Genomic DNA, 25,851 nt, shown 5'->3' on the forward strand with positions numbered 1-25,851 from the left:
GGTAACAGCGGGAAAGCCGTCCATACGTAAGCATGGAAACCCCCTCGTAGCAATAGTTTTAAAGACAAAACGCAGCCTTGATAAGTACCTCTGGTTACATAATTCACACTATCCAGAAATGTATTTAGGTCTACGTTTTTAGAATGACCTATGTTGCAAAAACGGCCATCTACAATCAAGTCTAGAATAAATGCAAGAATCAGCTGAAGTAGTAAAAAGAGTCACGCTTTATTTGTATGTATTGTTGTTGCAGTATTCTTACAGCCATGTTTAATGTTTAGGATTATGGAATAGTGTTCGTGTTAAAGATTTATGAAAACAAATCCTCATTTGTGTTTTGGATTACAGACTGATTGGCCAGAGCTGCTGACGATCATGATTATGTTGTGCATCCGAAGTTGAAGAGCTGGTCAGTGAGAGCGGCGAGACCCCTGTGCTGCTCACTGAAGTCCTCCGTTTCAGACTCTTCCTCTGTCGGCCAGTATTCAACCCAGGTCTGCTCACCCAGACTGTACCTCAGTCTGTAAGATATAAACACATATACACACACACACACACACACACACACACACACGCACACACACACACACATTTATGAATATATGAATTGTATGTGTTATGTCTGTATGTTATTGTGAATCAGGGTATTTTAAATTGTGTCAGTGTGAACTGTACAGTACAGTAATAAAAAACAGTATTGAAGACACCCTGCTGAAAAAAAACAGCTTAAACCAGCCTAGGCTGGTTGGCTGGTTTTAGCTGGTCAACCAAGCTGGTTTTAGAGGGGTTTTGGCCACTTCCAGGCTGGTTTTTCTAGCCATTTCCAGCCTGGTCTTAGCTGGTCAGGCTGGAAAATGACCAGCTAAGACCAGCTTGACCAGCCTGGTTTAAGCTGGACATAGCTGGTTTTGGCTGGGCTCCCAGCCTGGCTGGGCTGGTCAACTGGTTTTAGCTGGTCATATCCCAGTCTGACCAGCTAAGAACAGGTTGGAAATGGCTGGAAACCAGCCTGGAAGTGGCCAAAACCCCTCTAAAACCAGCCTGGTTGACCCGCTAAAACCAGCCAACCAGCCTAGGCTGGTTTAAGCTGGTTTATTCAGTATTAATTAAAATTTTATTTGTATTTATTAAGCACCATGCTAGAGCTGCTTTTTAATTTCGTTGTTTTTGTTTGGTACAATGACAATAAAGATTACCTGTTAATAAAGATGAACTTTAAGTCACGTTGGATAAAGGCGTCTGTTAAATGACTAAATGTGACAATTAATTGAAAATGTGGACACATACGATGTGCTTTTGATGATTGATGTCACGATCCTCCAAATCCTCGATTCGATTACATTTTCGATTCTAAAGGCACGATTCGATTAAATTTTCGATTATGAATAATTAATAAATTAATGACCAATTAATTATTTGTAGCCTACCGTTTAAACTACCTGACCTGCATGGTCTTTGTTTTACCCATAAACAAATCATACAGTAAATGAATAAAGGCAAGATACACGCATAATTACCACCTGTCAATCACTTTTTCTGCGGGACTCGTGAACAGGCAGTGATCTGTGCCGTTATAATGGCGTCAGTAAAAAAGACGCACAACCAACAGGAACCAGCCAACAGTATCTGAGGTGTTCGCTAAAATGACTAAGTACAAGTGAGTGAAAGATTAAAGCAGTCCTCTGACTGCCTGGACCTGCTGTCTCGAGCGCATGGCTATGTGTGCGTCTGTGTCTGTGTGTTCACGTGATGTGCGTTTTCAGAGGTAGTGAGGAAGGAGGGCTGCTCAGAAATGCTACACGCCACTGTGGATGTCAAATCGTTGTCGTTCTAAAATGCCATTTAAAAACAAAGACAGTGTAAACAGGGCCTGAGTGTGTACTTTTCGCGAGCGGATTTGCAACGGGGGCGGGCGGAGGGTCGCGATGCCGGTGTTGTCTATCTGACGAACCGTACGTAATACGTACATAGCAGAGCTTGCAAAACTGTGTTTTTTTTGTCGACAACACGAACGTTGTCAACATAACTCACTAGAAATCCAACATGCTTACACACCGGCGACTTCATTGAAAGAGGAGAGGGTTTAAGTTCTGTCGACGGGTCTCCTGCTTCTGCAGTTTAACAAGCACTTCAACAAGCCTGTTTTTTCCTGCTTGGCAAGCCAAGCTGACGTGACATGGGGGCGTGGCAGCATCGACGATTCTATTTTTTGATTCGATAATCGAAATTGAGCATAAATTTCAATCGATTTCCATTTAAAATCGAAATCAAGACACCCCTTATTAATACAAATGTACTAGTGCAACACAAGACTAGTTTTCAAGACCTGGTTTTGCGCTCCAGGTTCACATATGCACATATAATAATAATAAATGGTCCTAGTACTGTAACATTAATAGTAAAGTTCCTACTTTCCACCGATGGTTGGCAGTGATGTGGTCTGGCCCATGATCAGGTATGTTTTGCCTTCTTCAAAGTTCAGGAACTCTCTACAGTTGGGATGGGCCAAAAAAGACCGGGTCTTCCCTTCCACATCCGGATCCGTGCCTGAAAACCAGCCGCAAAAGCTTTTAACAAGATTTAACCACATGTAACACAGAAAACACATGCCATCTTATTTATAGTAAAATGTACTCTAATACTCAAAGTAAATAAGACTGTAACTTGTCAATTTGCCAACTCATGTTGTGTTACATTTTAAAACTAAATACTGTGTACAGTAAAGGAGCCCTTTGTGTATAGACGAGAGTTTTGTAAATACATAAACACACATTGATCCATATTTTGACTTGTACACATAATTGCATTGATGTTTGTCATCCTACCTTCTTTCAGCACTTGTTTGATGGTCATATTATAAATGTCTGCTTGCAGTGAAAGCTCCATTCCCACCAGCGTGGCTTTATAAACTATAAAAGAGTTGAATTGCAGCGTGTAAATCACAGCTCTGAACATTTACTGTAACTGAGAGAAATGCATGTTTAACATTTACCGTACTCCACTCCAGGCGCACAGGCTTTATTAGCACGCTGAGACTCAGGAACATGATGCTTCTTCTGGAAACTGCAGTTCTCTGTAAGCCACACACACTCATAAATATAATCAGGACAGTGTTCATTCATGCATTAGGGTTCTTTCACCTTTTTAAATTTACCCACTTTCCATGTGAGCTTTCAATTCTGTCCAGCAAATTACATTAACTAACATATATATTACATCACATTATATCAGATGCTATTTGTTACAGTATGCATATATATATATATATATGAGCAATATCACATGAGTAGCAGTGCAATAGGGCAGTTTATAGGCACTGATGGGAGGCGTGCATTGCCCCACCAGTGCCGATATACAGCCATATCGCACTGCTACTCATGTGATATTACGTTTATACATCAGTTTGACGGCATAATTGTGTATATAAAAACAAAATCAAGCATGGAGAGTCTCAAAAACCCTTTTGTATGTGGAACTACTTTCTTCTGCGTTGGTTTCAAATCATAAGCTGACAGTTAAACAGTTGAGCGTGCATCTTTTAAACTTTAGATCTGTAGTGTCTGCTTTTTACTGGCTGTATGTGGGCGGAGTAATACACAAAGGGTAAAGAGGCTATACGGGTGCTGATATTACTTAAATATATCACGACTATCAGCCAATCAGATTCAAGAACCAGACAGAACTGTTGTATGTGTATGTGTTTATATATATATATATATAATTCTATAGTATAGTATAGTATAGTATAGCATAGCATAGTATAGTATAGTATAGTATAGTATAATATAGTATTCCATGAAAAAAATCATGTTAACTCCAAGCCCAACATTGAATTACTGTCATCTTTCCTCTTAAATTTATATTTATTTTAATTTCATGTACTGTTCACTCTTGAATTGTTAATCAAATCTAAAAAGACACACGCAGAGTCTCCAGTTTTCTTTTGTGCAAAAAAAAATCTTTAGATAAAATTCAATATATAAATTAAAAATACAAATTAAATAAAAAAAGTATCTAAAATATAAATTACCTAAACTTTTGTAATTATTAACATGTAATATTAAGTATTATTATCTATTTAGAAAGATTTTTTTTAAAAGGTCCAGCACCTGTACGACCCGTCATTCACACACACACGCACGCACGCACGCACGCACGCACGCACGCACGCACGCACACACACACACACACACACACACACACACACACACACCTTCAGCACACTGACACAGGTCCTCATGGCAGAGTCTGTTGAGAGCTCCGTCTCTCTTGTGTGGATGGTAGAACTTCACACAGCGATCATCTGTGGAAGAGCAGGAGTTATTGCAGATAAAGCAGAACGGCTAAAAACAGGCTATTTTAACAGTAAACAAGCTGAACACTTTAAGAGCTTTTTAAAGACCATGATGGATGAAATGTCAGAATCACAGGGCTAAACACTGAGCATTTCTTCTAATGGCCTGGTTGCACCAGTGGAAAATTCTAGTGTATGCACACACATTTACTTCAACATAAGCTTTTTTTAACAACTTGACACGTTTTAAAAACTGTAATAAACTAAATGCATATAGTACACACGTCTGTCCAGGTCACTGTCCTCATTGGGTAGCTGTACTTTAAATACATGGACTTTTTTTAACTAATGTTAAGGTAAGGAAGATAATTCATCAATAATAGTGATAGAGGTAATAAATAAAAAGATTGTTAAAGATTTTATAGAGATGGATTGTTGGTGATTGGATTGCTGTTGGCCTGATTGAGTAGCTTTATAATGAACTTTAAAAATTAAAGAGACAGTTCACCCCAAAATTTACTTAATGTACAAACCTTTATGAAGTCTTAAATCATTCTGAACAGGCCTTAAAAGGACAGTTCACCCCAAACTTTAAATCTAAACCTTTATACGTTTCTTCTGTTAAACACAAAAGAATGCTGAAAACCTGTAACCATTCACTCCATAGTAAAAAAGAAATACTACAGGAGTCAATGGCTACAGGTTTCCAGCATTCTTCAAAATATCTTCTTTTGTGTTTAACAAGGAAAAATAAACTCATAAAGGTTTGAAACAAGTATAAGTGAGTAAAAAATGACAGAATTAGCATTTTGGTGTGAACTATCTCTTTAAGACACAATATCATGATGAATGTTTTTGAAAAGGCAGACCTTTTAAGAGTTTTTAAGACCCTGTTGTCCTGTACCTGGAGTGTTGTATTCATAGACTGTGACTCCAGCGGGCTGCAGCATTCCCACTTCATTGACTTTATGGACCCTGAAGGCAACCCTGTCCCGGACTTTATGAGAAACCTGAAGAAAACACACAAACAGCTGGTGTCAGGATATAAGGAGGGAGCTCCGGTGAGTGGACAGAGGAGGCTTTGTAGTACAGAAATCCTGTTACTATCATCTATAAACAGGCCCGGATTGGCTAATCAGGAGGACCGGGAGAATTCCCGGTGGGCTGGTCCGTATTTTGGCCGCGAGGGCCGGTGTCCCTAGTTCCAGAATCTGTTGCTCTCAGCAGTCTCACTTTTTAAAAATAATTTATTTATTTACTTGACCACAGCCTTCTTATTCATTATTTTACCGCAGCTCTGCTCTTTTTATCTATTTTCTCGTAGCCTCGTGAGCAAGATGCAGCCTGCAGTTTAATGATGATATAACTAGATATGTCACTGTACATCATACAGCTGTTGTGGTACAGTGGTTAGTACGTTAGTTTATGACACGGCCAACCTGGGTTCGGTCCTTGTCTGAGTAACAACTTTTTTTTTTTTCATTTTTATTGTTAAGACATAATACTGTAAGGGTTGTTGAACATTTGAAGTTCTAAAAGAGCTGTTTTCTCAAAAAAGACGTAATAGTGTAATTAGAAACTGAATTGGAAATAACCTTATTTTAATATAGTCAGTGGTGAACTGAGGTGGGCCGGTCTGAGGCTTGAAAGGCTTGTTATATAAACGGCTTGAAACTTGAAACTGAGGCTTTTACTCTAAAAGTTATATTCAGCACTGTAAAAATGTTTGTAAATTCGCAGTTTTCTGTATTTTGAGATTGATGTTTTTATTTTTCCCCTTTTATTTATTATGAGATCTTGATCTTTCTCATAACTTTTAACCTTAAACAGTTGTTTTAAACATTTTTTAAACATTTGTAATAGTGTGCAGTGCTATATCGTCTGAGTTGGTGATATATATTATGCTAAATAACCCTTGTGATAAACTGCAGCACATTTTCTGTTATTTTACAGACTTTTCTTCTCTTGCTATTATTTCTTATACATTATATTAGCTCAAACGACTAAAATATCAATAAAAGTCACTTTGTTAACCCTCTACTGCACGGCGTAGCCATATGGCAACATGATACTCATGTTCATTTCCTTGCTACTGTTTCTTTAAGACCAACATTTTTTTTGTTGTTGGAAAGAGAAGACCTTAGAGTAGCCAATGATGTGCTTTGCCTAAGTCACATGACATCCAGTGTTTTACTGTAGTGCCATTTCTGACAGACTGCCGTTTATTGTGAGTAGTTGCTAAATGCACATGTAAACATCAATAAAAACAAAGCATCAAATTATTTTAGATCCACAAAAAAATCTGAAACATCACCTCCAGTAAGTTATGATGACTTACAACTCAATTTTTTTTAAATCAATTAGTTTTTTGCAAATCGATCAAATGTGTGTGTTACCGAATGGCAACACTGTGCAATAGTGGAACATGCAATATTGCAATGGGTTATCTAGCTAGCAAGGTCAGATGTGAACTTTTAAGTTGTTACAATAACAACATGAATGCTAATAATATAATGTTGATTATTCATATGGTAATTGCATTTGCATTATGGATAAAACATAGCTTTAATGGCAATACTACTTTTGAATAGATATCAATACAGGGAACAGTGTATTAGCGAGCACCACCATGTTCTATAATAATTTAAAGAAGAAAAGGACAGAACTGGCTCATCCTGCAGATGAAAGTGAGGATGAGTTGGGTTTTAGAGACCATAAGAAGGATGCAGACTGGACATTTGATAGAGAAAGTTCAGGTCAGTTAGCTCAGATGCAGGTAAGACAGGTGTAGTATAGTATATAGAATAATATATAGATAAACATTGTTAGCTAGAAGCTACATTACTCTGATGCACCTGGAGATACTAGACTTGTTATTTATTTGTTATAATATTTACTGTAGAAAATAGTTATATTTACTGTATGCTGTATTTAGGGCTTTACATTAACACCCACCAAATGCAGGTAGATTTCGGCGGTGGTGGGTAAGAGACACTCCCACTAGCCACTTTGGCTGGTGGAAACTAATTTTCTCAGATAATAATTCTTAAAAGCAGGGTTCGACAATAAGGATGGTCCAATATGCATGCACAGGCGATCGAGAAGCAAAACGACTGACAAAAATAATTGCGTTCGCAACTTTGCGCGAGCAAAACAGGTGAATACCGAATGAGAGGATAATCACTCGCGCTAACAGCTGAGGTGATGCGTGTGCGCTCCCGTTTCCTTTTGTGAAGCAACTGTGTCTAGAAACGCAACTGATGCGATCGATTCTCTTTCAAATAGACTGAACAAAAAGGAAGGAACATGCACCCACAGTCCTGCTGCTTTCAAGAGTTCCAGAGTTGACTTATTGTAAGCAGCGCCAGTTGCTTTTGGTTTAACCATTCTTTGAACAGATTATTTATGGGTCTATCATTAACCATGCGTGTCTGATCATCCTTTCATTATCACAGTATGTTTTTTACCTGCTTTCCTTTGCATTAATATGGTTTAATTATCCGTTTTTACAATAACATTGCTTTAATGTGAGATTAACTCCCCATTTATGTGTAGTTAACTGGTGATCTAGGACCTTTAGCCAGGACATATGACTGTGCATATGTTTTGTTAAATAAAAAGTATAGTATACAGCTATATTTTGCATGTTTTCCCATGAAAAATATTTTCCCAACAATAAAATTGTGGCTTGTGAAAATGGCGAGTGGCTAGTAATGTTGGAAAAATACTAGCCACAGTGGCTGGTGGTCAAAAAAGTTCATGTTAAGCCCTGGTTGTATTTATGATAATAAAATATTATGATTGTTTTCAGTAATATTCAGCAAAAAATAATAGAATAAATTAATGCGGGGGGTCTGGGGGTCCCTTATTATGGTGGGCTTATCCCTTATTTTCACAACCCAATGTTTACAGGTATGGTAAATCAACATTTGCTTATGTTTTTGTATCCATACATAAATGACAGACTTTAAGTACCTTATTTAAGATGATGACCAGCGATTCTCGATCAGAAAGCTCCTTGTTCATCTCAAACCTGTCGATGTATCTGTCTTTCCCTTTAGCCAACTGATGGACAGAAATCAGTGTTATTATACAGTATTTCCCATCTGTAATTCTCAAATATACACAATTAATTACATATTCATCTATATTCATATATTCTTTAATAGGATAGTTCACCCAAAACTCAAAATTCTCATCATTTTTACTGCTTGATTAAACTTCTTATTTAAAATGAGTTGAAACAACACAATTCTTAGGTTTTGTTTCCCAGCCAATCAGAATTATGGGATACGTTTACCATTTATTTTAAGTTTAGGCTTACGGTTAGCTTTATGCACTTCTACATAAGTGTTATACAACTATTATTCCCCAATGATTTTAGAAATAATTTACAGTTACGTTTGGGTTTTGGGGTAGGGAATAGACATGGATTACATTTTCCAACTAAAATATGCTCCAGGATCAACATAGGTGTTAATCCAGGATCGCATCGTACTTGGCAAAACCATGATGTGTCGAACATTCTTCAAAATATCTTCTTTTGTGTTCAACAGAAGAATCTGACATAAGTGTTTGGAATCAATTGAGGGAGAGCAAATAGTGAGTAAACGTTAATTTTGGGGAGAACTGTCCTTTTAAATGTTTACTTTTAAGGTGTTTAATCATACACAGCACGTAAAGTGATAATTCACATACACAAAAATACTAATAAATGAATCCATTTTTAGCATAATCATTGAGTATTTTTACCTTTGAAAGATCTCCGTCATCCACCTTGAAGCCCGTCAGCAGCCCGACATCTAAAACAGACATGGCAGCATCTCTCTCTGAGCTCCTGAAGCTTCAACACAGCATCAGACGCACATCATCACACTAAAGAAGAAAACTGATAAAAAAAATGTCTTTATTTGAGTTTTATACTCACTGTGTTTCAATGGTGAGCAGGTAACTCTCGATGGCTCCCGGATGAGACACTGCACATGGAGAGATTTCACTGGTAAGCATCGGCCATATTTTTTGCGATCAGCTTTTTGTTGTTTTCAAAAACAGGTAAAATGACATCTTATAAGAGCTGAGAACTTTACATAAAATACAAGTAATTATAATTGTTACTTTACAAATTCAATGAATTAAAAAACTATCTCATATAATACACCCACTAAAGACATAATTAAAATAATTAAAGACAAGAAATTGTATTGTACACAAATTATCTAAACATTTACATATTCCATAATTTAAAAAAAAAAGTCAAATCAATTTTATGATCATTAGTAGTAGTAGCAGTCTCACATGAATTCCAAGCCCTGAAGAAATGTGGTAAAAACTACTAAAGACTAAAAAAAAAATTATAATATTAAAAATATATATACAAAGATAAGTCGGTAAGAATTTTTTATGTTTGAATTTATTGCTTAAAGGCTGTTTTTTTTATTAAAAAATACATTTTAAAAAGTTTAATAATATTACAATTCAAAATAATAAAATTGTAAACTGCAATTTATGCTGTGATTCAGTTGTATTTTTAGCATAATTACTCATTCAGGACTACATAATTACTCATTCTTCAGAAACCAGTGTAATCTGATGATTTTAGAAATCAAGACACGTCTGACTATTATTATGTTGAAAACCCAAAATATTTTATTTTCAAACTCTCAGGATAATGTGTTTTTTATATTTTTGTTCTTTTAAGTACCTATATTATATTAAATTAAATTATATTAAATTATATTATATTATATTATATTATAATTTTAGATTATATTATATTATAATTTTATATTATATTATATTATAATTTTATATTATATTTTATTATATTCAATTATTTTATTTTATATTATATTATTTTATATTATTTTACATTATAATATTATATAATATTAAATTTTATTCTATTTTATTATATTGTATTATATATTATATTATATTATATTATATTACATTATATTATATAATTTTATTTTATTTTATTTTATTTTATAATATAATATAATATAATATAATATAATATAATATAATATAATATAATATAATATAATATTATTTTATTTTGTATTATATTTTATTATATTATATTTTATTATATTATAATTTTATATTATATTATATTATAAATTGCCAAATATAGAAGCATCTGCCAAGTGCTGAATTGTAAACTGGCCTTCAAGCTGTTTGTCCATCTGCACACTGAGCTCAAACACTTTACAGTCGTTTTCTCTCTCTTCAGGCAGAGCATAATAAAGAGAATACACCTGAGAGGACACAAAGACTCAAATTACAGGGAGTAACATTAATTGGCATCTATATTTTGACTTATTTTTATGAATCCTCACCGAGAGAGTGGCCAGTCCATTCCCATGAGCCGTGACGTTGAAGCCTTGTGCCAGCTGGACCTGATGTGAAAGATTTGACTCAAATTACATGCCATATGATATCAAATAAGAGGCGTTATGAAAATTTGCATGATGAAAATTTCAAATCACAATTAAAGTGACCAATATTGACACGGTTTACACTTAAACATTACACTAAGTGCTGAAAATGAACAAACCAAAGATAAAATTTTCAACCTTCACCTTGTCTGATCGCGTCACATGACTGTTAGAGCGAGAGAACGTCCATTTGTTCTGTGTTTTTCTCCCCTCCACAGAGAGCTGGATATCCAGGTTCACATCCTGCTTCTTTGCCCCAGTGCGGTATTCAGCAACGGCCTGGAAAACGATGAGGCTTGCCTGGAAATACAGACAAACACAGACCTGTTTATTAAGCTAACAAGTCCATCACTATGAGCCACATTACACACACAGCTTTTTTTATTTATTTTGGGCTGCTGATGTAAGTGAAGTGAAGTACATCCAGGCGACTGTCAACACTGAATAAATGCTGAGAGGTTTATCAGTTGCTTACGACTGAAGAGTTTATTCTGAGAAAACAACCACCCAAAATGTACTAACCTAAGTATACACTAACCTGCACATTATTCAGACACAAGATGGCGCCAAACAGTCAAAAACACAAAGCTGACAGAAACTAAAATAGCTGATGGAGTACACACTAACCTGCACATCATTCAAACACAAGATGGCGCCAAACAGTCAAAAATTTAAAGCTGACAAAAACAAAACAGCTGATGGAGTATACACTAACCTGCGCATAATTCAGACACAAGATGACACCAAACAGTCAAAAACACAAAGCTGACAGAGATAAAAATAGCTGATGGAGTATACACTAATTTACGCATTATTCAGACACAAGATGACGCCAAACAGTCAAAAATGCCAAGTTGACAGAGATTAAAACAGCTGATGGAGTATACACTAACCTGCACAACATTCAGACACAAGATGTAGACAAACAGTCAAAAATGCAAAGCTGACAGAAACAAAAACAGCTGATGGAGTATACACTAACCTGCACATTATTCAGACACAAGATGACGCCAAACAATCAAAAACACAAAGCTGACAGAGATTAAAACAGCTGATGGAGTATACACTAACCTGCGCATTATTCAAACACAAGATGGAGACAAACAGTCAAAAACCCAAAGCTGACAAAAACAAAACAGCTGATGGAGTATACACTAACCTGCACATCATTCAAACACAAGATGGCGCCAAACAGTCAAAAATTTAAAGCTGACAAAAACAAAACAGCTGATGGAGTATACACTAACCTGCACATAATTCAGACACAAGATGACACCAAACAGTCAAAAACGCAAAGCTGACAGAGATTAAAATAGCTGATGGAGTATACACTAATTTACGCATTATTCAGACACAAGATGACGCCAAACAGTCAAAAATGCCAAGTTGACAGAGATTAAAACAGCTGATGGAGTATACACTAACCTGCGCATTATTCAAACACAAGATGGAGACAAACAGTCAAAAACCCAAAGCTGACAAAAACAAAACAGCTGATGGAGTGTACACTAACCTGCGCATTATTCAGACACAAGATGGTGCCAAACAGTCAAAAACCCAAAGCTGACAGAAACTAAAACAGCTGATGGAGTATACACTAACCTGCACAACATTCAGACACAAGATGGTGCCAAACAGTCAAAAACACAAAGCTGACAGAGATTAAAACAGTTGATGGAGTATACACTAACCTGCACAACATTCAGACACAAGATGGTGCCAAACAGTCAAAAACACAAAGCTGACAGAGATTAAAACAGTTGATGGAGTATACACTAATTTACGCATTATTCAGACACAAGATGGAGACAAACAGTCAAAAACCCAAAGCTGACAGAAACTAAAACAGCTGATGGAGTATACACTAACCTGCACAACATTCAGACACAAGATGGTGCCAAACAGTCAAAAACACAAAGCTGACAGAGATTAAAACAGTTGATGGAGTATACACTAACCTGCACATCATTCAGACACAAGATGGAGACAAACAGATAAAGACACAAAGCTGACAGAAGCAAAACTGGCTGAATAAAGCATAGACTCACCTATATATTATTCATTCACAAGACAAAGGCAAAACGTCAAAAGGTGTGGCATGACAGACAAGTAGCTACATATGAATGTGAATGTTAGTACACAGATGTGATTGTATTCACTGACAGTCAAGGTGATTCTCAGTTCCTGGATGAGTTTGTGTTATTTAGCTGTTTTTCTCTAGGAATAACATACCTTGGAATTTCGAGATTTATTTGTACTTTGCATTGTCCTTCGTCTCTTTTTTCATACCTTCAAAACCTTTAAATCATTTTTTATCATTTTTATTCTTTGTTGTTTTCATTTAATTTTCTTATATTTAATGTTTCTTTTATTCTTGTTTCTGTAAAGCACTTTGAATAGGCACTGTGTATGAAAAATTCCATATAAATAAACTAGCCTTGTATGTTGTGTGTGTGTGTGCAGTGAAGCTGATCTGTACCTGTGTGGTCCCGTGGGCTCCATACGCAGCTCTCTGTGCTCTCAGCCAGCGGACGGCCGATCCGGCGCTTTGAAAGTCCTGCTCCTTCACCAGAGCCAGAACAGCATAACCTGTGGCCTCCAGAGAGAGATGAAGAGCTCCAGGAACTCTCCAGAATGACCCAGCTGTTGGGTCAAATACAGTACACATGGATAACAATGAAGAAACTGCTTTGATTAGTTATGATGAAGCATAAACAGTTGAAGTCTGAATTATTAGCCCCCCTGTATATTTTTTCGACACATTCATTCATTCATTTTCTTTTCGGCTAAGTTTATTATTCTAGGATCACCACAGCGGAATGAACCGCCAACTTATCCAGCATATGTTTCCCGTAGCGGATGCCCTTCCAGCTGCAACCTATCACTAGGAAACCGCCATACACACTCATTCACACACATACACTACTAAATATGAGAAAAAGTAAATAAAATTGACATAAGCGCGAATAATTCTGACTTCAACTGTACATATATATTTTAAAGCCACCATATGATGTCTAGTTGATGCCTTAAAAAACATATATTTGTTGTAGTATAGTGTTTTTGACCATCATTCTGGGTGGAGTGTCTCTTCAGGATGCCTTTCTCCAGTTTTCCAGCATGAGCCAAAGCGTAGGAGCTGATCGCGACAGCATAAGGGCTGGTGAGAGTGTGAATTCTGAGCGTCAGGTAACCCACAGCTTTATTCATACTGCTCTGAAGATTCTAGCATTGACAGAGAGACTGACGTGAGCTCCTGACAGACGCGTCACTTTTGCTGATGGAGAAAAACACACTCTTACTTGAACAGATTTAGCACAGATCTGACTTCCTTCCTGCATGGCGATCAGGACGAACGCAGTCAGAGAGGCGTCCGCATCCTTCCCTCGAACAGCACCCTGCAATTAACATTTGTTTATTTAATTAAACAAATACATATATTCACATAAATGAGACTTGAAAACCAGATGACTTCCAGGGATTTTTGTCTGTCTTGAAAGTATTTGCTCAACAACATTAATGTTTAATATATATATATATATATATATATATATATATATATATATATATATATATATATATATATATATATATATATATATATATATATATGAGCAATATCACACTTGTAGCAGTGTGATGTGGCTGTATATTGGCACTGGTGGGAGGCGTGCGTTGGCAAGTACCTTAGTGAACCTTAGTGACACACCAGTGACGGTATACAGCCACATCGCACTGCTACTTGTGTGATATTGCGTTTATACAACAGTTTGACAGCATAATTGTGTGCATAAAAAAGAAAACCAAACACGGAGAGTCTCAAAAAACATTTTTTTAAAAGGAACTATTTTCTTTTGTCATTCATTGACATCTGCATCTGACGTCAGAACAGCAGAAACCATAGTTACTTCACTAACAATGTCACTTTAGAGCTAGTATTTGAACAATTCACTAGCCTAATGTCTAAAGTGATGACAAAACGGCTGATTTTGCTCACATTTTAAGATTATAAGGCTGAACGACATGAAATGCATCTCAGAGAAATATTGAGAAATCTCGATAGACTATTGCAATTGGGAGATCATAATATTACTATGGTGTAAACACAGCACTATAACATTTACCTGTTTAGTAATGATTTGATAAGCAGTAGTTTGAAATCACATTGTTTTTCTCTTTGGGCTTATTATGCAATCTCTGTCGCCATCTTGTGGATAAACATTGTCAACCGTTTTTGCTCAAGACGCACTCTATCAGAAATTATAAATATTTAAAATAGGCGCTATTCTTACAAAAAAACTGCATAGTTGCAATCCAAACAACTACATTCTTGACTAACAAAGCCTCAAAAGTACTTTATGTTGTCCAACAGCAGCAATACTTGTCAAACTGTGTCCTCTGCTTGTCGCTATATGTGGGCGGAGTAATACACAAGGGTGAATTAGACAAACATGCATCAAAGTATCATTTGTCATTTTTTTCTGAAATATATTGGAAATTTCCACCATTGTTTCAGTATTATTTTTAGATCAACCAATCAATCAATTAATCAATCAATGAAACACTAACAATTGCTCACAAAGTATTTATTAAACAGCTACATTACTTTACTGTGAATTATATATTCACTAGTACCTCCAGAACTTTTTGTGTCCAGTGGAACTTGAGATCAATAAATAAACAAGATATTTGTGCATTTTTAGAGCAAAACATGATTGCAGTGACTGATTATACAGTGCAACGAATGCTTTTCTTACTTTTAACATAATAATAATAAATAATAATAAAATCATGAAATCAAGAAGCATTTTCTAGATAAGCAAAGCATATTGTCTTGTTTTCATAAATAATATGGCAAAATAAAGTGAGTTTTCCCTTGAAACAAGCAAAATAATCTACCAGTGTTTTTCCTTTTGACATTGGATTACTCAGCTTCCCCCACAGATAAATTATTTTGCTGGTCTTTAAGCTCGTTGAAAAGTTTTTATTAAATTTTACTTGTCTAAAAAATGCTTCTAGATTTAAGAATATTTAGATATTTGCACTAACTAAGTAAGAAAAGTAAGAATATATATGAAGAGTTCAGATGCAAAAACCTCTATGTGCCATTTGATATTTTCTTTATTTTTCTTCGACTTTTGTGTGTAGGCTCAGAAATTTAGCTTTTATAATAAACGAACAAGCATACGAGGCTGAAAAAAATGCTAATTTTAGAAGAAATGTTTTGATGGCAATTAGGGTTTTGCATCTGAACTCTTCATATATAATCTGTTTATTTAATTCAACTGAAATTAAATCTTTTAATTGAATATTTGTTTGCATTTTTTATATTCATATCTATTTAAATCTTAATTAAATTAATAATAATAATTTGCTTTAAAAGGTTGAGGCAGTGGATGATTATAAACATATGGACTGAACTAGAAACCCTCTGATGTAGTGAATCCGGCAGTGCCATTACCTGCATCTCTTCATGAAGGATGTGCGAATCCTCTTTGAACATGCCGTCTGACAGCTGTTTGTTTGCTGCCAGCCACTGGAGGGCGCTGCAGATCACACTCTCGTCCACCACAGTCAGATCACTGGCAATCGTCAACACCTTCGCCACATACGCTGTCAACCTTCCAAGACAGAAGAGAAAAAATATATAAATATGTCAGGAATAGTTCAAAAAACAATTATTGTCTTGTTTTAAGAAATAATCCGCAAAAAAGCTTAAACTAATCCACTAATGGGGTAAACAAAATAATCATATGTCAAAAGGAAAAACAAGATTATTTTGCTAATCCCATTGACAGAATATTATGCTTTTTAAAGGGAAAACTCACTAAAGTTTGGCATATTATTTCTTAAAACAAGACAATATTCTTTGCTTGTCTAGAAAATGTTTCTTGGTTTAAGGATTTTTAGACATTTGGACAAAAACTCTCAGTATGTATCATTTTTTTGCAGTGTTAAAACTGCATAACAACGAAACCTGGATTTCATGTTTGATAATTTGGTTATTTTCTGTTCCTGATTTTAGTTTACTGTGAATCTGTTTTGAAATAATGATATATGAAATAATAAATAAATAAAGATTTTTTTACAATGATTAAATATTTTACTAAAGAGACAGCTAGCTTTTGCTAATGTGTCTGTAGTGCAGATATGCTGGCTTCACCATGTGCTGCTCGGCGTGGTCATCAGCGCAGCAAACGACCCATCTGGTTTACGGAAAGTTAGCTGTCGTTGATAACCTTGACAGAAATAATAAAATAAACAACACATGACTATATAGCATTTGTCCAATCACATTGCATTTCTCCAGCATCAACGCACCAGTTTTGATGTGGTTGATGGCTTCGTTGCGTCGGTTCATGCCAACAGTGTCCCACTGATTGGTGATGTCTAGATAATGAGTGGCGATGACTGGAAATGTCATGTAGATCATATTTTCCTCTCCGGTTCCTCGAGGCTGGACAATAAACTGCTTCATGACTTCTCCACCAATGGGCTGCTCAATCGTCTTACTGAAATCCTTACCTGGAACAACATTATTATTGTTTGTTTTAATATGGTTTTATTGTTATCTTATGTATGTATGTTTTTGTGTATATATGTAAATTGTGTATTGTGTGTATATATATATATTTATATTGTGTATATATTTTGTCTATATTTTTAATATATATTTAATATTATTATATTATATTATATTATATTATATTATATTATATTATATTATATTATATTATATTATATTATATTATATTGTATTATATTATATTATATTACATTACATTATATTATATTTTATTATATTATATTATATTATATTACATTATATCATATTATATTATATTATATTCATATTATATTATATTATATTAATATTATATTATATAATATTATATTATATTATATTATATTATATTATATTATTTTATATTTATATTATATTATATTATATCATATCATATCATATCATATAATATAATATTATATTATATTATATTATATTATATTATATTATATTATATTATATTATATCATATTATATTATATTATATTATATTATATCATATCAAATTAATATTATATTATATTATATTATATTATATTATATTATATTATATTATATTATATTTTGTTATATTATTTTATATTATATTATATTATATTTTGTTATATTATATTATATTATATTATATCATATCATATAATATAATATTATATTATATTATATTATATTATATTATATCATATTATATTATATTATATTATATTATATTATATTATATTATATTATATCAAATTAATATTATATTATATTATATTATATTAATATTATATTATATTATATTATATTATATTATATTATATTATATTTTGTTATATTATTTTATATTATATTATATTATATTTTGTTATATTATATTATATTATATTATATCATATCAAATTAATATTATATTATATTATATTATATTATATTAATATTATATTATATTATATCATATTATATTATATTATATTATATCATATCAAATTAATATTATATTATATTATATTATATTAATATTATATTATATTATATTATATTATATTATATTATATTATATTATATTATATTTTGTTATATTATATTATATTATATTATATTGTATTATATTATATTATATTATATTATATTATATTATATTATATTATATTATATTATATTATATTATATTATATATTCACACACATTAATTTTCTTTTCGGCCTAGTCCCTTTATTAATATGGGTTCTCCACTTAAAATCTAATAATTTTTTTTTCTTTCTCTGTATAATTTTTTAAATTTTTTACATTATTTAATTAATATTTACTTATTTATTTAATTATTATTTACTATATATATATATATATATATATATATATATATATATATATATATATATATATATATATATATATATATATATATATATATATATATATATATATATATTTGTGTGTGTGTGATGTTTAACCTTATTATTTATGTACTTATTTAGTGTATAATCATTTCTTGGTTAGTGAATTGTGTCAGTGCATGACCTTTATGACATTTTATGCATATCTATATGTATTAATATTATTTATATTGTATTGACAGTGTCTGACCTAAGATGGACTTAATAAAGCAAAAAAGAAAAACAGTTTATAATGATAATGTTTTCCACTTACCGGTCACTGAGATGTAGGTGTTAGCGGGAGTGTTGGGAACCCGAGTGTCTGGTTTGCCGCTCCGCACCGACACCTCCTGTAGTCCACCTGATGGTTCAAATTAATTCTGACTGTAATTGTTTTGATATTTGAGAAGAAAAACTCTATTATTCTGAACTCTTACCTATTTTAGCTGGATTGAGCTCTACATTTGTCTCCTGCACCATAGTGAGGACTCCCTCAGACTGAAACAAAGATGATAATGAACATGATGGATCGTTGTTTAAATTAAGGATCTCTCTCTCTATATATGTATGTGTGTGTGTATATATATATATATATATATATATATATATATATATATATATATATATATATATATATATATATATATATATTTTTTTTTTTTTTTTTTTGGTTAGAAGCAGAAGCGGTAGGTTGGGAATCGCCATTTACTGTAAAACGTTTTCTCCTGGTTTGTGGCAGCGAGGGAGAAAGGGAAGTTTGCTGTAATGTTATTCGGGGTACTTTTATTTGAGCAGGTAAGTTAGAATTATTTCCCCGCAAGTTAGAAAAAGAGTATTTCAAACAAACAGCAAAAGTCATTTTTTGAGTTCACAGTAATTTGTTCTTACTTTAGAAGTTAATGGCGGTTATTGTCTATTATGTTCAACAGATAAAGACAACTCAAAACTCACATGGAACCTCTTGAGTGTGAGTAAACAGTGAGTAAGTGTTATTTTTTAGGTGAACTATCCCCTTAACTCTTTCAGAAGGAAAGTTCACACTCACCACCACCTTCAGGATCTTTTTGACTCCGTCACTGTAAACAGAGTCGAACGCAGCCGCTTTCACCTCGATCCAGTGATTTCCCAGCTCCAGGGGAATAATGACGTGCGGGATGGTCCTGGACGACATGGACTCCACCTCCACCTCAGTCTGGTAGGAGCCTTTATTGCTGGCGGAGCTGCAGATGTGCTTCGTTTCTTTGAACTCCAGCCGTGCCTGAAAGACCAACAGATTAAACTCCGCCACACTTTAACTGAGGGGTTTGGCTCTAAATGCCTGCTAGAGCTGAACGATTAAATGTTAAATATCAACATCTCTATTCGAACACCAAAGAGAAAGAGAGAAAAGTCAGTCATAACACTGACAGACAATGAATAAACTAATTTCATAGATCCGAATCAATAAATTTGTAAAAACTGTATATACATTTAATAAATGTATGATAAATAATTGGACATAGTTGTTGATTAAATAGTTTTTAACTATTAAACAAATTCCAGAAAAATGTACACAGAAAAAAAAATAGTTTCATTACAAATGAAAAAATGCGAAAAAATTAAACATATTTTATTAAAACTGAAACAATTAAAACTTGATGCAATAATGATGATTTGATCAGTTACATTTTGACCCTAATATAAATTAAAAAAAATAATAATTTGTGAAGAAATAAACATTTTTATTTATAAATGAGCTCAAAAAGTTACTTGATGCAATCAATGAAGTTTGTATCGCTTTCATTTCTTCACAAATGATTATTTTTATTAATATTAGGGTCAAAATTGTATGTAATTTGTGAAAAGATAAAACATAATTCAATACAAATAAACTCAAAACATTTCTGACTGATTCTAATAAAATACATTTGTGGAAAAATTAAGGGAAATTGTAAAAAAAAAATATTATAAATGAGTTAAAAAATTAACTTGATGTAATAAATGAAGAGCGTCACATTTCTGACTTTAATACTAAAAAATCATTTGTGAAAAAAATGTGTGCAATTTGTGAAAAGCTTTAACATATTTCAATAAAAATGAGCTCAAAAAGTAACTTGATGCAATAAATTCCGATTTTCTCAGTTACTTCTTTTGACCCTAAAATTAATAAAAAATAATAATTTGTGGAAAAAATAAACATTTTTAATTGTAAATGAGCTCAAAAGATAACTTGATCCAATAAATTAGGTTTGTAATGCTTTAATTTTTTTACAAATTATTATTTTTAATAATATTAGGGTCAAAAATGTATGTAATTTGTGTAAAAAAAGATAATTCAATACAAATGAGCTCAAAAAGTAACTTGATGCAATCAATATAGAAAGTTTCAGTCACATTTCTGACTCTAATACTAATAAATTAATAAATTAATTTGTGACAATTAAGGGAATTTCATAAAAAATGAGCTGAAAAGTAACGCGAAGCAAATAAAGATTGTAGGACTTACATTTTTTTCACAAATGATTATTTTCTAATATTAGGGTCAAAAATGTACGTAATTTGTAAAAAACTTTAACATATTTCAGTACAAATAAGTTTGAAAAGTAACTTAATAATAAATATTAAATAAATACAATAAATAAAGATTGTTTCAGTCACATTTCTCAACACATTGTTAAAAAAACAAACAAATCCGTTAAAAAATTCATGGAATAAAAAATGTTTAAAAAAAAGGAGCTAATGAGTTTATGAGCCTGATGAGTTTTTTTAATAGAAACGGAGCATATGTGCTAATTCCCCATGCGTTTACCTTAATCTTCTTCTTGGTGTAGTTGTGAAGGATGGCCCGGACCTGCAGTTGTTCATTGCGCACGGCTGAAAACGGCACCTTCAGGTCAATGAAGAACATCTTATACACGATCATCTCATGTGGATCTGCCACACAAATACCTGCAGACCAACAGACAGCGTTACATGAGGATCAACATCTAAACCTGTACTACACAAGTCTATAACATTCACACTTCAATACCATGTGTTTTGGACAGGCTGACAGCAAAGATTTGCCAGGTAGTGATGGATTCCTTCAGGTAGATTCGGCTTTTTGTGACAGATGTTGTTGCACTGCGACAGAAAGAAAATGAAAAAAATTATAAAAGCAGAAATATTATTGACATTTTTGTACAATTATTATAATTATCATTATTTTTTTGGAGATTAGTGCAAAGAGGGATTGTTTAGCAAGTGTTTTCTACAGTACGTATGCAAAATGTGTCAAAAACAGAAAGGACGTTTGTTTTGTTGTAATAAATATATACTACTTAAAGAAGTTAATTAACTAAGATTAAAACAAATTAATAAAAAAAACGTAGAAAATAAAAATGCTAAAATTATACTTTTTAAAATAAATACAGGCATTAAAAAATGACACAAATAATAATAAATATAAATTAGATATTTTATGCAATGTATATTATAGAACAAACAAAACAACCAACATATTTAAAAACACAAATTAATAAAAACCATACAGAAATTATTATTTTTAATAAAACTATACAGAGAGTATTTTTGGGTAAAGCATGAGCATAATACACTTAAAAATTATGACTTTTCTCTGCTTTCTGACGTTTTAATTTAGCGTCTGTTTTTGTGTTAGTAGTGTTCAATTTTACGGGTGCTTTCACACCTAGACTTTTCTATCAGAACCTGTCTTGTTTCCCCAGTTAGTGCGGTTCAGTTGGCATATCTAAAACCAGCAATCGCGCTCAAATCCACACCAAAACAATCAGTCCAAAATCACCTGAATGAGGTGGTCTCAGCTTGATTGAAACGAACTCTGGAGCGGATCGATTGCAATGAGAAAGCAAAACGATTCGAGCCAGGCTATATCCCTGTGCATCATTGACATGTCATAGGCATATATGCGGCTACATGACGAGAGAATTATGAGTAGGGTGGGAGGTCATTCCTATCAGTAAATGTGCAGTTCATGTCAAATACGAAAGTGAAAGCATGCTGAAATAATAATGAAAGCTGTTTATCCGTCAGGAAAACTGACCGAACTGCAGTCTTAGTTTATCTGTTATTTCTTTCTATAATGTAAAGCCTATAATGCGTAAGCCAACTGCTATGCATGAGAAAGTCTTACCTCTGCTCTATATTTAGGGATGACGTCTGAGGGTGTCACCATTCAAAATAAAAAGTGCAGCTTTTCACTTACAATGTCTTATTGCTCATCGTCATGAATTTTAAATAAAGTTTACTCGCACCTGACTTGTTTTAGCAATTTTGGTTCATTTAGAAACTTTGCCGTGTGAAAGCGAACCGCACCAAGAACAAAGAGCAACAATGAAACAATTTTATTCCCTGTTTTTGGAACAAATGAATCGATTCACAGGTGTGAAAGCACCCTTAGATATTTCTGGGGTTATTTTTTGATTCAATTTTAATGAATGTTAGTTATTAGTTCCTAATGTTAGTTTGCTTTTTCTTCATTATAAACCGTAAAATTTATTATTTCTATTTATTATTTAATTTATTTTAAGTTTTAATGCTTGCATTTATTAAATACTTTTATACTCTGCATACTTTTTAAGTGTATAATATAGGAAAAATAGACAATTTTACACACTGTTTAGATAAAAAATATATATATATATATTTCTAATATATTAATTCACATCACTTCTGCTTAAAAAAAAAATAAAAATCACCTTGCCTCAACACTGTGCCTCAAACTTACCATAATCTCCTATTAGACGAACAGACAGGCAGAATCTCCTCTGACCACAGCCAGCTCTCAGGAAACTGTGTGCGTGAGGTGATTTCTTCAAAACTCTCATAATAGTCGCTCTCCTCACCTGTGTGGGTTAACAGAGACTCATTTTATAAAAAATAAACAGTGAAAAATCAGTGTAAAAATGAAAGCTTCATAAAATAAATGTAAAAAAAATACATATAATTTAAATTGTAAGGTATTTTAGTTAAATACAGTATGAATTTTACTAAAATACATATTTATTTTAACATACAAACAGCTCTTAAATAAAACTGGATGTAGTGTGACCACAAAATAAATTACAATTTTATCTTAAATAAATAGTTTGCTTATTTTATTTCCATCTTCTATTCATTGTGCACCCAAAGTCCAAACACATGCGCTATAGGTGAACTGAATTAACAACAATAGCCGTAGTGCATGAGTGTGTATGTGATTGTGAGAGTGTATGGGTGTTTCCCAGTACTGGGTTGCAGCTAGAAGTGCATCCGCTGCATAAAACATATACTGGAGTAGTTGCCGGTTACCGACCCCTGATAAATAAGGGACTAAGCTGAAGGAAAATGAATGACTGAATGCATTGTGTAAGGAGTGTTAGCGAACGTAAATATTCAACACATACTGCGAGCCAGAATCATCTCCTCCTCTCCGGCCTCCAGACTTCGAGAAACCACATCATTGCAGCAGTGCAGAAAGGCCCTCACACACTCGACGCCGTCTGACACATACGTGGCTCTTCGTTCACACGTGTAGCCCAGTTTGTTATCCCTCATGCCGTCCACACAGCACTTCCGCAGATCTCCAGAGTACTGACCCGCTGACAAAACAACACAATATTCATCTTTATATTCATCCACAAATCACTTAATTTTAGGGCTGCACAATATATCGGAAAAATAATGGTTATCGCGATTATAGGATTGACTTTATTCTACAAAGTGCGCTTGTTTTACAACTTTGATTGTTTACAAATAGAAATGACTAGCAGTAATGAACGGCAGAAAACGGTCAAACTACTTGCTCTTCGAACAAGTGTGTTCATGATTATACATAAATAGTAGAAGAGGGGTTTACAAACTTGGTCCTGGAGGGCCGGTGTTCTGCAGATTTTAGCTCCAACTTGCCTCAGCACACCTCCGAGGATGATTCTAGAAAGCCTAGTAAGAGCTCGATTAGCTAGTCCAGGTGTGTCTGATTGGTGTTGAAGCTAAAATCTGCATCATGCAATCATATAATAAGCAATGGTGGGGCAGTGGGTAGCATGATTGCCTCACAACAAGAAGGTCACTGGTTTGAGCTCCAACTGGGTCAGTTGGCATTTCTGTGTGGAGTTTGCATGTTCTCCCCTGGGTTCCCTCCGGGTGCTCCGGTTTCCCCCTCAGTCTCAGGCTGTAGTGTATGAGTGTGATTGAGAGTATGGGTGTTTCTCAGTGCTGGGCTTGAAAGGCATCCGCTGTGTAAAACATATGCTGTATAAGTTGGCAATTCATTCCACTGTGGCGACCCCTGATTAAAAAAGGGACTAAGCCAAAACGAGAATGAATGAATGAATGAAGATCAATTTGCCTCATCAATCAGCAGAATGAGCTGTTTTTAATGTCTGAAAAAAAATCAACAAAAGTGAATGAGGCCGAAAGTCTTGAGCCAAAAAGATTTCAGAAGTTGCGTCCGCTCATACGTGAAGAATAAGGTCACTTTTTGCCATCACATCACTCACATTCATGAATTCTCTTGTGGTGCATTATGGCATAGCATAAGGTCCATCAGATGCACACTTCAGAATCTGGCCAAAAGTTGTAGGTCACTTCTCGCCAACCGTTTCTCCAATACTATGTATTCAGTCATACTACTCAACTCACTTACTGTTTTTAACATATTATATAGTTTGGAAGTAGGGTTGTAACAATATACCGGTATGACGGTCTACCACGATTTGAACGTGCACGATTATCATACCATGAACAATTGCATATCAACGGTTTTAACCCTTTAAGACCGAGACAGCTGCCCGCGGCTAAAAATAAGTATTGCTCTTAAATGTTTAATAACTTTTGATTCTGATTTATACAATTCAAAGATTGGCATAAAGAAGAGAATCTCAGCTTTCCAGTGCTGTATCACATAACATTCGCGGACTTTCAGAGGCTCCGGAATCAGTGCGGTTACGTCATCAAAATTTGACAACGCTGATTTGACAAAGAAACGCTCGTCACTGTGTCTCCGGACAAACCAGACATGATACATTGATGCATTGTCCCTCCTCCATGCCCAGATTGGTTCAAACTCGCTATATCACAACCAATAAGCATAGGTTTCGCTTTTGTTTGTGGACCAACATGAGCTTTTTGAACAACACGGAATGAGAGATAGGCATACATTTATGCGGCTAAATAAAACGCAGAAAAAAAGTTTTGCATGAAATAATTTTCATACTAAGTACT

General features: G+C 33.6%; 1 protein-coding gene across 1 annotated transcript in view; it reads right to left on the bottom strand.

The window, feature by feature from the left end:
* Nucleotides 1–209: 209 nt before the first annotated feature.
* The window catches only part of c3a.6 (complement C3a, tandem duplicate 6), a 44,953-nt gene continuing 19,311 nt past the window's right edge, over nt 210–25,851 (bottom strand). Inside the window, exons 17-41 of the mRNA NM_001008582.4 lie at nt 24,033–24,227; nt 23,393–23,492; nt 21,662–21,753; nt 21,440–21,579; nt 19,697–19,909; nt 19,089–19,149; nt 18,926–19,012; nt 17,056–17,259; nt 16,898–16,973; nt 16,196–16,355; nt 14,037–14,132; nt 13,803–13,959; nt 13,214–13,377; nt 10,879–11,034; nt 10,636–10,695; nt 10,464–10,554; nt 9,222–9,270; nt 9,047–9,137; nt 8,270–8,359; nt 5,199–5,304; nt 4,214–4,303; nt 2,993–3,073; nt 2,826–2,909; nt 2,412–2,547; nt 210–521 (exon numbers count right to left, since the gene is read on the bottom strand). Coding sequence (NP_001008582.4) covers nt 380–521; nt 2,412–2,547; nt 2,826–2,909; nt 2,993–3,073; nt 4,214–4,303; nt 5,199–5,304; nt 8,270–8,359; nt 9,047–9,137; nt 9,222–9,270; nt 10,464–10,554; nt 10,636–10,695; nt 10,879–11,034; nt 13,214–13,377; nt 13,803–13,959; nt 14,037–14,132; nt 16,196–16,355; nt 16,898–16,973; nt 17,056–17,259; nt 18,926–19,012; nt 19,089–19,149; nt 19,697–19,909; nt 21,440–21,579; nt 21,662–21,753; nt 23,393–23,492; nt 24,033–24,227 — 2,921 coding nt within the window. The 3' untranslated portion in view covers nt 210–379. The remainder of the gene's footprint in view (nt 522–2,411; nt 2,548–2,825; nt 2,910–2,992; nt 3,074–4,213; nt 4,304–5,198; nt 5,305–8,269; nt 8,360–9,046; nt 9,138–9,221; nt 9,271–10,463; nt 10,555–10,635; nt 10,696–10,878; nt 11,035–13,213; nt 13,378–13,802; nt 13,960–14,036; nt 14,133–16,195; nt 16,356–16,897; nt 16,974–17,055; nt 17,260–18,925; nt 19,013–19,088; nt 19,150–19,696; nt 19,910–21,439; nt 21,580–21,661; nt 21,754–23,392; nt 23,493–24,032; nt 24,228–25,851) is intronic.

The sequence above is a fragment of the Danio rerio genome, chromosome 1 (genome assembly GCF_049306965.1).
Source record: "Danio rerio strain Tuebingen ecotype United States chromosome 1, GRCz12tu, whole genome shotgun sequence".
Lineage (NCBI taxonomy): Eukaryota > Metazoa > Chordata > Actinopteri > Cypriniformes > Danionidae > Danio > Danio rerio.